At 37.3% G+C, this 12,341-nt stretch overlaps 1 protein-coding gene across 1 annotated transcript; it reads left to right on the top strand.

Moving 5' to 3' along the window:
* Nucleotides 1-4,444: 4,444 nt before the first annotated feature.
* Nucleotides 4,445-12,341, top strand: LOC130923514 (cystatin-C-like). Its single transcript, XM_057849288.1, has 3 exons — nt 4,445-4,799; nt 7,667-7,774; nt 9,845-12,341. Exons 1-3 carry the CDS (start codon nt 4,605-4,607, stop codon nt 9,926-9,928), a joined length of 387 nt encoding a protein of 128 aa, XP_057705271.1. The 5' UTR covers nt 4,445-4,604; the 3' UTR covers nt 9,929-12,341.

Here is a 12,341-nt window from a genome sequence, read left to right as displayed (position 1 = left end):
CAACCAGAAGCTTGCCAGAAGCTTGTGGATGGCTACCAAAAGCGCCTAATTGAAGTGAAAATGGCCAAGGGACATGTTACCAAATATTAGCACTGCTGTATGTATATTTTTGACCCAGCAGATTTGATCACTTTTTTCTGTTCACCCATAATAAAGTCATAAAAGAACCAAACTTCATGAATGTTTTTTGTATCTGTTCCAATCACTCTATCAAAGAAAAATAAGAGTTGTAGAAATAACTGGAAACTCAAGAGAGCCATGACATTGTGTTCTTCACAAGTGTATGAAACTTTTGACCACAACTGTATATATCCGTCTTGTCTTATCTTTCCATTCCAACAATAATTTACAGAAAAATATGGCATATTTTAGAGATGGTTTAAATTGCAATATATTACAATTAATTAATATTTAAGCTGTGATTAACGCAATTCAAAATTTTAATCGTTTGACAGCCCTATAAAATATAAATAAATTCATAAATAAGCCGCTTGCGTTATAAAAGCAGCAGGGTAGAAACGGCGAGAAAAAAGTAGCGGCTTATAGTCGGAAAAATGTGGTAATTGTACTCAACATTTGCCCAAAAAATAAGGTTTTTAAGTCCCTCAGCATGGCAAGCTCACATTTGCATGTTGAATTTCAGCCCAATCTGTGTTCCGGGACTTCTCTGATGATTTACGAATTAAGCACTTTTAACTCTCCTGTTAGGTTACAGGTCAAAGGGACCCATGTTGGGTAAATATGTGCTGTTCCTGACAAATGGACATGAAAGGAAAGTAAATAAAGAATACAAATCCAGAGTGACTGGAAAGTTTAATGGACCTTTCTCCTTTTCAAGTTTGACACTGAAACATTGCTATTTTGACACTTAACGGGAAAAAAAAAAAAAAAAAAACATAACAGGAAGGTAAATGAAGGACAAAAATGTTGACTAACTGGAAAGTTTAATTGATTTTTGTTCTTTTCCAGTCTGAAAAAATGGACTTGTTAAAGGCTAAGTGCCCTTTTCCCCACAAATTTTAATAGGGTAAAACTTCCAGGACTTGTCTGATGACTTACAAATTCAGCACTTTAACCCTCCTGTTACTTTACAGGTTAAAGGGACATGTTTTGTGTATATATGTGTTGTTCCTGACAAACGAACATTTAAAAGAAAGTTAATAACGAACAAAAATTCAGAGTGACTGGAAAGTTTAAAGGAATTTTCTCCTTTTCAAGTCTCGCACTGAAACCTTGCCAGTCTGACACTTGACCAAAAAAAAAAACATAACCGGAAGGTAAATAAAGGGTAAAAATGTAGACTAACCGAATTGTTTAATGGATTTTTTTGTCCTTTTCCAGTCTGAAACATTTGAGTTGATAATGGATAAGTCCTTTTTTCCCCTCAAAGTTTTAATAGCGTTAAAACTTTTCTCCCCTTTAATCAGGGGTGAAAGTGGACCAGAACGGTCAGGAACGCAGTTCCGGTATAAGATTCAGGGCCAGAACGCAGTTCCGTTAAAAGATTCTGGGCCGGAATGCTGTTCCGGTACACGGTGCTTTGATTCTGAAAAATTGACAGCAACTGTCAAAACTATGCTATGTAAAAAAATTTTTTTTTTTTTTAAATGCTAAACTGGCACACACGCATTTCAGCTCCAAGAAGAAAACAATCTACCAACATCAGATTTACATACACAAGTATTAACGACAAGCATAATCAAGTGCTTGTGTAGTGTAATCCGTTTCCACCACTATTTGTTATTGATTTTATTCCACGGACGGCATTGAAGTTTCCCCAGCTGCTGCAGTTACCTGAGTCTGATGATGATGAGTCACGTCAATGTGCGAATGCACGCAGCAAAGCAAAATGCCTGGACTCATTTATCCGTTCAATTGGCTGACATGAGATCAGCAGCGATGGATAGCTCTGATTGGTTCTAATGTGCATGCTTTCTGGAACAGCAAAAAAAAAAAAAAAGTTTGTTGAATTGATGTGACAAAAAAGGGCAATACAACAAATACAACATAAAATGGATAAAATCTTAAAGTGCAACGAAAGAGTTAAGGAGGCTTATTTATCATATTTAGTTTTATTTGCTGTGATGGGGAGGTTCAGAACATCTTAGCTGTCAATGTGCACTTTGGACTTATATTTGTTCATTTATGTTAGGCTACTTGTTAATTTCCTTATGATTTCAAAAAGTCAATGTTTGCGCGATCTTCAAAATATATTCCATTTTACTCTGCATAATATAAGTCATTTGTACTTATTTTTCTGAATGTATGTTACTTATACCTTTATAATTTAAAAAAAAAAAGTAAATGTTTACATTAACTTCAATTTTAATGTATATCCTATGTTCTTAAGTTGTAAAAATTGAGATTTTGCAATTACGGTATTATGTGAGGAAATGAGGGAAAATACTGGCCAGCACAGTCACCAGAGAAAGAGCGAACAGGAGTGTTTTAAGTCAAGATTTGAAGAGTGAAAGGGTAGATACAGTGGGGCAAATAAGTATTTAGTCAACCACCAATTGTGCAAGTTCTCCTACTTGAAAAGATTAGAGAGGCCTGTAATTGCCAATATGGGTAAACCTCAACCATGAGAGATAGAATGTGGAGAAGAAAAAAAACAGAAAATCACATTGTTTGATTTTTAAAGAATTTATTTCCAAATTAGAGTTGAAAATAAGTATTTGGTCACCTACAAACAAGCAAGATTTCTGGCTGTCAAAGAGGTCTAACTTCTAACGCGGTCTAACGAGGCTCCACTCGTTACCTGTATTAGTGGCACCTGCTTTAACTCATTATCGGTATAAAAGACACCTGTCCACAATTTCAGTCAGTCACACTCCAAACTCCACTATGGCCAAGACCAAAGAGCTGTCGAAGGACATCAGAGACAAAATTGTAGACCTGCACCAGGCTGGAAAGACTGAATCTGCAATAGGTAAAATGCTCGGTGTAAAGAAATCAACTGTGGGAGCAATTATTAGAAAATGGAAGACATACAAGACCACTGATAATCTCCCTCGACCTGGGGCTCCACGCAAGATCTCACTCCGTGGCGTCAAAATGATAACAAAAACGGTGAGCAAAAATCCCAGAGCCACATGGGGGGACCTAGTGAATGACCTACAGAGAGCTGGGACCACAGTAACAAAGGCTACTCTCAGTAACACAATGCGCTGCCAGGGACTCAAATCCTGCACGGCCAGACGTGTCCCCCTGCTGAAGCCAGTACACGTGCAGGCCCATCTGCGGTTCGCTAGAGAGCATTTGGAAGATCCAAAAGATGACTGGGAGAATGTGTTATGGGCAGATGAAACCAAAATAGAACTTTTTGGTAGAAACACAGGTTCTCGTGCTTGGAGGAGAAAGAATACTGAATTGCATCCGAAGAACACCATACCCACTGTGAAGCATGGGGGTGGAAACATCATGCTTTGGGGCTGTTTTTCTGCAAAGGGACCATGACGACTGATCTGTGTAAAGGAAAGAATGAATGGGGCCATGTATCGAGAGATTTTGAGTGGAAAATCTCCTTCCATCAGCAAGGGCATTGAAGATGAGACGTGGCTGGGCCTTTCAGCATGACAATGATCCCAAACACACAGCCAGGGTAACAAAGGAGTGGCTTCGTAAGAAGCATTTCAAGGTCCTGGAGTGGCCTAGCCAGTCTCCAGATCTCAACCCCATAGAAAATCTGTGGAGGGAGTTGAAAGTCAGCCCCAAAACACCACTGCTCTAGATGAGATCTGCATGGAGGAATGGGCCAAAATACCAGCAACAGTGTGTGAAAAGCTTGTGAAGAGTTACAGAAAACGTTTGGCCTCCGTTATTGCTAACAAAACGTACATAACAAAGTATTGAGATGAATTTTGGTATTGACCAAATACTTATTTTCCATCAGGATTTGCAAATAAATTATTTAAAAATCAAACAATGTGATTTTCTGGTTTTTTTTTTTTTTTTTATTCCAAATTCTCTCATGGTTGAGGTTTACCCATGTTGACAATTACAGGCCTAATATTTTCAAGTGGGAGAACTTGCACAATTAGTGGTTGACTAAATACTTTTGCCCCACTATAGATACACTGCAAATGTCAGGGGGTAGGGAGTTCCAGAGCTGGGGGGCACAGTGACTAATACTATATAATAACTGGGATTGTTTAAACAGAGTAGATTACAAAGGTAGGGAGGAGCCAAGCCATGGAGTGCTTTGAAGGTAATGATGAGTTTGTAATTGATTCTTTGTCTGACTGGAAGCCAGTGAAGTTGACAGAGGATGGGGGTGATGTGGTGTGTGGCGGAGGTCCCAGTAATGAGGCATGCTGCTGTTCTGGAGGAGCTGCAGTTTTTGGAGGGAATTTGTTTGGCAGACCAAAGAGCAGTGAGTCACAGTTATCGAGCCGGGAGGTTATTAGACTACAGACAGGGTGGAAGCGGGATGGCGGGTGAGGGAAGGGAGGAGACGAGAAATATTGCGAAGGTGGAAATAGGCGGTTCTGGTGACGCTGTTGATATGTGATCGGAAGGAGAGCTTGCTGTCGAGGATGAATAAGTAGCAGTGGCGAGTCTGGCGACAGTTGATCTGGACCCTGAAAGGCAATCCCCCAACCATGATTTTGTGGGTAACTTTGTTTTTACATGGTATAGTTTGCGCTGAAGCAGTCAATGGTCTTTTAGGGGGATTAGTTGACGTGGACCGGAACCGAGTAGGCGACGCTCTGAACTACGCCATAATGTACCATAATAGGGAGTCGAACGACACGAACATCAGCAGTATGGCAGAGTTGGTCAGTGCTAAAAAACAGGTTAGTGACGCCTAGATCATATTAACAAACGAGCGCATATTTGTAACTCTTGAAGCCTGCAAACAAGGGCGTAGGTTTGGTGTCAATATTGGTAGGCACGATATAAGAGCACAACCTGCATGCACATTTTGCCAGGGACGGGACATTAATAAGACCTAACAGACTGGGTGAACAGCGGTCAGGGCTACATTTCTCAACAAATAAGAATTATTAATTGATAGGCTAAAATGATTAATGCAAACTAAATCTGTACTGACTTATACTAACTTTCACACTGCAAATTTACAGTATTATAAATATATATATACAGGGGTGCACATAAGTTTTTTGCCCAGGTTCTCAGAGGAGGACCTGGAGATGTGACTTGGTCCTCATTGAGCTTGAGAGCCGACCCGCCAGATGCGATAAATTTATGACAAGCTTTACTTAGAGCCAGTTAATTTTAATTAATTATATTAACAATTAATCCTTGATTAACATCAACTGGCACAACAAAATTGCCATTACTTTGAAGTGAAATGTAAAGAAATAAAAAGCACCAATTCAAAATAATGGGCATTATGCGGCTCCCACATTAACTCCAAGCCTTTTTAAAAGTGGGATGTCCTCCTCATAAGACCTCATTGAACGTGCATGTTTAGCTTTGTAAAATGCGAGCAAAAACACGTTTGTCAGTGCGTGTCGCTGTTCATTACCTTATTCAGCCCTATTCCGCCACTTGTCCATAGAGCGAGTGGGGTCCTGTGGTTGACATCGATAGTTTGCTTAATTGCCACATGCTGTTTTTTTCGTGCTTTTCAAAGTTTGGATGGCTGAAATTCTTTGACCCTACATAAAATGCGCTGCTCTTATCGGCGACATTGGGATTCTCACGGCACATTTTGTACCGCATTTCCGTGCGGGCATCATTTGCTTCTAGCCATGGTACCTCGTGTGGCCACTTTTCAGCAAAAGTCCTTTTTTTCGGTAGCTCCGGTGACGTCTCTGTCGTCTGTCTGTCTTTTGACGGGGGTGGGGGAACACGGAAGTAATTACTCAGTGTGGCCTGCCTCTTCGACATTTTGAGAAGTTATTTTCTCGTGTCCGCCGCAAATACAGTGGTCAGCCATTGGTACGCAAAAGCGTATGGAAGCCGTTGAGGGCCAGCGCGTTTGTCTACGTCCAGTACGCATGCGCGCATGCGGACCACTTATGTGCACCCCTGTATATATATATACATATATATATACATGATATATATATATATATATACATACATACATACATACATACATACATATATTCTTCGTATTGTTGTGAGTTTTAAAGGCTAGTTAACAGATTAATGTGTCAGATTCTTCCACTTACTTTGAGTAAACATTACCTTTTGTTTTTAATAAGCCCAAAAATCTAAAAGTCGGTAATTTTTCAGCTAAATCAAGAAAAAACTGCTTTCAAATAATGTTTTGAACAATATCTATTCTTGAATTAAGAAGATTTCTGACAAACAATTTTTTTTTAAGATTAAATATAGAAGCTCTTTGCTAAAAATAAGTCTGTTAATCTTATTTTCAGCGAGCTATTTTTCTTATTTCAAGAAATATGAGTAAAATGTATTTTATTTCGTGTAGATTTACACTGAAAACAAGGGAATTAAGGTTTTTCTTTTTTTTTTCTTCAGCTTTAAGGAGATGGGTTTTTCCAGTGCATATGTATAGGTTCATGAGATACAAACCTTTGTTTTCAAAAACTACAAAAGAAACATTTTGAAAACTTCCAGAATAAATGTCTGGATTTTATTTGACAATTTCATTATTTTAACACAAATGTGTGTATTATATTAACATACAAAGAAATACAAAATTATTATGCATCTCTTAACTATCCAGGAATGCAAAAAAATAAACATTGTTCTTAATACCACTTAAAATTGTCTGTCTGAATAAAATATAACCAAAAAAAAAACTTCATCAGGGAATAACAAAAATAATAAAAATGGAGCCTTTCTTCAGGAAAAACACTACTGCTTTTGTCCACGAGCAAAGCCAAAGTCAACAAAAAATGAAAGCCCATTTGGGCTGCTTTAAGACCACATAAACAAAATAAAAATGAAAACTGGGAAGAAGGGGGTAAACCTCGGTTCACTACATTTCTTCCAGCTGAGCAGAGTTCACTATATTTCTCAGTTTAATTAACGTTAACATAGTAGAATACACATACAGGAGGACACTTCTCCTGAAGCAGCATCCTACTCAGGTTAGCAAGTTAACACAGTTTAATGTAAGGGTAATGCTAAACTGTGATGCAGGTCAGACTTTCAGTAGCAAAATTAGTGGTGCGTTTCGCACCTTCACAACAATGACTTTTCACATTACTTACAGCGGCTGCTGGCCGAAAATAAACTTCTAATAACCCACCCTTTTGAAGCGGGCGGAGGAGACGGCCTGTCGAAATGTAACGTAATTCTATACTGTGAGAGTGTGCTTGGGGGGAGGGTCAAGTCATCAGCCAAACAAGCGTGGGTTTGAGGAAAAAAACATGGACTGGCTCATTCAGCAAGTGAGAAGGGGATAAATGTAAGTCTGAAAATAATGAAAAAAATTCACTTAATAATGGTAGGGTCAATTCTATGGTTACAACATATGGGAAGACTAATCTAAATTCTACATCTATTTTACATCTAAATTACATATATAACTGAACACATTACAGTATATAATACAAATAAGGTTGCTTTAAGTTGGTGGGGACAATTAGAGCATCCTGAAAAGTCGGTAGTGTTTTGTCCCTACCTATGCAAACCTACGCCCTTGCCTGCAGAGGACTGTTGGAAAAACTATCTGTAATTCATTAATGTGTTTGCAATATTTCGCAATTGTGTTTTCTAGGTCGTTTCTGGCATAGTGTTCCATTTTACTGTTAAAATGGCGAAGACATCCTGCAGGAAGCGCATTTCAAATGAACAGTGTGACGCTCAAGACCCAGCTGAGGCGCAGGTATGATTTTTCGTCATTAGTTTTGCTTTTAGAACATTTGAAGCTTTTTACAAATTATGGCTCAAAGGAAAAATAGATACATTTAGCTCTCTCAGGGCACTACTGTGAACAGCGATTCAAAAGTTGACACGACCTTAGACTATATTTGGCCATTTAAAAAACAACAATAACTAAATATTAGTAATTACGTATATAGTTTTAATTTTTTAATCATAATTGTTTAATTATTCTTATATAATATTAGTAAATTTATCCTCGTGAGGATAAGCGGTTCAGAAGATGAATATAATAAATATAAATTAATGCAATGTTAATAAAAGCATACACTTTATCATTAATTAATTATATTATGAAGTCTATGATAAAAGCTAAATAAATAAAATCATAATGAATAAAAACTGAAATAGAGTACATCCTGGTTACATCCCCAAGTAACACAATAACTAAAGTAGATTTCAATCTTCGCTTTTTTTCCCACGACTCATACAAGGGCCTTCATTTGGGTCAGAATCTTGTTCAGGAGTCAGTTTAGAGTTCGAAGTTGTCCTTTTTAAAACTTATCCATGACTGAGTGTCCTTCAAAATACCGCCAGGGACCACCCTAATATTGTTATAAATTATAAATATGCTCGGGTAAATTGACAGTTGAAAAAGATTAATCAATCTTTTAGTTAGATCAAATAATCAAGTCAACAGATTACACACATTTAATGTGTTGCAGAATACATTTTAGAAGATGTAAAACAAAGAAAAAAGTGTTTTTCCTTGCAATATAATTTTTTTACTTGCCAAGATTGCACTTTTAAAAGAACATTAAATGCAAATACAAAATGAAATACCCGAATGTTTCTTCAAACTATGCATAACTGCACTTTCATTTCACAAGAGCAATAAATTCATTTGAAACTAAATTAAAATACCCGAGTTTCACTTCAAGTGGTATAAAAAAATAATAAATGAGGTTCTAAGTACAACAGAAGAAGAAATGGCTAACTTGCACAGCAAAAGTCCGCTACCTTAAATGCTATAAAATGCTAATGTTTTTTACAAGGCTCTTAACAAACCAAACACTTTCCGACAATAAACTGCTAAATATACTTCTAAACTAAATAACTAATCTATAGACAAACATATTTGCTCAAACAAAAACATACCTTATGTTGGTCTTAACAGGGAGCAGCAGGATTTAGCCATGTTAGACAAGTTATGGCATATTCACTGTTGCCACTAGAGGGCAGTGTATCCACCCTAATCAATAAAAATAAATCCAGCACTTTCAAAACAAACCATAACGTCATTCTAATTAAACGAATCCTCAAAGCAGCAAAATTTGATTCAAATCTTTTTTCTAATCGAATTACTTGAGTTAATCGATTAGTCAATAAGTTAAATGAGTGCCCTGTTTGTTTCTAAATAAACGAATCCTTAAAGCAACAAAATTTGATTCAAATCTTTTTTGTAATCGAATTACTTGAGTTAACCGATTAGTCAATAAATTAAATGAGTGCCCTGTTTGGATTTAAAAAAAAAAAAAAAAAAAAGAAATCATAATTCGTGAATGTAAGGGTTGCAATAAAATTATAAAGCAGGGTAGATGCCAACTGATTATTAGACTGGGTTTGAGCATCCAAAATTGACATCTCTTATGGATTATCCCTCATAATTATTTTGTTGCATGGGGTGTGTGTTAACTGTCAAGGTGTCCTGTCAAGAAATATGTCATGGCTGACAATTAAAAAAATAGTGAAGTCAATCACAGCAACAACAAAAAAATAACAATCAATCCGTGATCAAGCCTGTAGCACAATATACTTTTGATAATTTCCCATTTGTCAATATTTTCTTGTGGTCGTCCAGTAGTGTGTCAGCAAAGTAATTGGAGATTGAGAGATTGTTGCCAAACTGTACTGGATGTGCACATCCAATCGATAGGTCACGATAAGAGATTTGCAGTAATAATAATTTTATAAATGAGGAAGTGTGCACACAGGCTGAGTCAGCTGAAGTCAGTTAGATTCGTTGACAACATTTTTACAGACTTAAAAGGGACTTTGAACTGTGTTTCCCCAGACTTACGAGTGCAAATTCAAAGTGTGGGAGCACCCATGGATCAATCGAGAGCCGGAAGTGCAACAGGTGTGCGAGAACCATTAGGGCGAAACTTCAACGTAGCATGTTACAGTATTTTGAAACACATCTTCAGTGTTCTCTATCATTTAACCATGTCTATATACTAGGGCTGTCAAAATTATCGCGTTAACGGGCGTTAATTAATTTTTTTAATTAATCCCGTTAAAAAATTTGACGCAATTAACGCAATTGGCCCAGCTCAGACAGATTTAAATGACAGAGGAGTGAAAGGCCCACTTGTTAATTGTGTTTTGCGGAGTTTTGCTGCCCTCTGCTGGCGCTTGGGTGCGACTGATTTTATAGTGTAAGTAATTATTGCCATCAACAATGGCGGGTTACAAGTTAATTTTTTGATTGAAAATTTTACAAATTTTATTAAAAAGAAAACATTAAGAGGGGTTTTAATATAAAATTTCTATAACTTGTACTAACATTTTTCATAAAGAACTACAAGTCTTTCTATCCATGGATCACTTTAACAGAATGTTAATAATGTTAATGCCATCTTGTTGATTTATTGTTATAATAAACAAATACAGTCCTTAAGTACCGCATGCTGAATATATATATATCCATCTTGCGTCTTATCTTTCCATTCCAACAATAATTTACAGAAAAATATGGCATATTATATAGATGGTTTGAATTGCGATTAATTGCGATTAATTACGATTAATTAATTTTTAAGCTGTAATTAACTCGATTAAAATTTTTAATCGTTTGACAGCCCTACTATATACTACTTACAGTGAGGCAAATAAGCATTTACTCAACCGCCAATTGTACAAGTTCTCCTACTTGAAAAGAATAGATAGGCCTGTAATTGTCAGCATGGGTAAACCTCAACGATGAGAGACAGAATGTGGAAAAAGAAAAAAAAACAGAAAATCACATTGTTTGATTTTTAGAGAATATATTTCCAAATTAGAGAGGAAATGAAGTATTTGGTCACCTACAAACAAGCAAGATTTCTGGCTGTCAAAGAGGTCTAACTTCTTCTAACAAGGTCTAACGAGGTCTAACGAGGCTCCACTCGTTCTCTGTATTAATGGCACCTGTTTTAACTCATTATCGGTATAAAAGACACCTGTCCACAACCTCAGTCAGTCACACTCCAAACTCCACTATGGCCAAGACCAAAGAGCTGTCGAAGGACACCAGAGACAAAATTGTAGACCTGCACCAGGCTGGGAAGACTGAATCTGCAATAGGTAAAACGCATGGTGTAAAGAAATCAACTGTGGGAGCAATTATTAGAAAATGGAAGACATACAAGACGGGGGACCTAGTGAATGACCTAAAGAGAGCTGGGACCACAGTAACAAAGGCTACTATCAGTAACACAATGCGCCGCCAGGGACTCAAATCCTGCACCGCCAGACATGTCCCCCTGCTGAAGCTAGAACACGTCCAGGTCCGACTTCAGTTATGGTCAGATGAAACCAAAATAGAACTTTTTGGTAGAAACATAGGTTCTCGTATTTGGAGGAAAAAGAATACTGAATTGCACCATACCCACTGTGAAGCATGGGGGTGGAAACATCATGCTTTGGGGCTGTTTTTCTGCAAAGGGACCAGGACGACGGATTTGTATAAAGGAAAGAATGAATGGGGCCATGTATCGAGAGATTTTGAGTGAAAATCTCCTTCCATCAGCAAGGGCATTGAAGATGAGACGTGGCTGGGCCTTTCAGCATGACAATGATCCGAAACACATAGCAAGGGCAACAAAGGAGTGGCTTTGTAAGAAGGATATCAAGGTCCTGGAGTGGCCTAGCCAGTCTCCAGATCTCAACCCCATAGAAAATCTGTGGAGGGAGTTGAAAGTCCGTGTTGTCCAATGACAGCCCCAAAACATCTCTGCTCTAGAGGACATCTGCATGGAGGAATGGGCCAAAATACCAGCAACAGTGTGTGAAAAGCTTGTGAAGAGTTACAGAAAATGTTTGGCCTCCGTTATTGCCAACAAAGGGTACATAACAAAGTATTGAGATGAACTTTTGGTATTGACCAAATACTTATTTTCCACCATAGTTATCAAATAAATTCTTTAAAAAATCAAACAATGAGATTTTCTGTTTTTTTTTCCACATTCTGTCTCTCATGGTTGAGGTTTACCCATGTTGACAATTACAGGCCTCTAATATTTTCAAGTGGGAGAACTTGCACAATTAGTGGTTGACTAAATACTTATTTGCCCCACTGTTCGTATGTCAACTGTGTACAGAGCAAGCAATACGGATTGCCGTAGTTTAGTATTTCAGATTTGAAGTGTAACAATCATATGTTGGCTTGCAATCAATCCTTTTAAATGGGAAAAAAAATCAAATAATTTAGTCAAACAAGCTATGTACATGTTGATGTGCACTTGCATTGTTTTTACTTTTACCTTTTAGTGTCATGTATTTTGACATGTCAATAAAGAACTTTTAACACA

This window comes from Corythoichthys intestinalis, chromosome 10 (assembly GCF_030265065.1).
Source record: "Corythoichthys intestinalis isolate RoL2023-P3 chromosome 10, ASM3026506v1, whole genome shotgun sequence".
In the NCBI taxonomy this organism is placed as follows: domain Eukaryota; kingdom Metazoa; phylum Chordata; class Actinopteri; order Syngnathiformes; family Syngnathidae; genus Corythoichthys; species Corythoichthys intestinalis.
The sequence above is the reverse complement of the archived record's forward strand: the minus strand, read 5'-3'. Positions and strand labels throughout refer to the sequence as shown.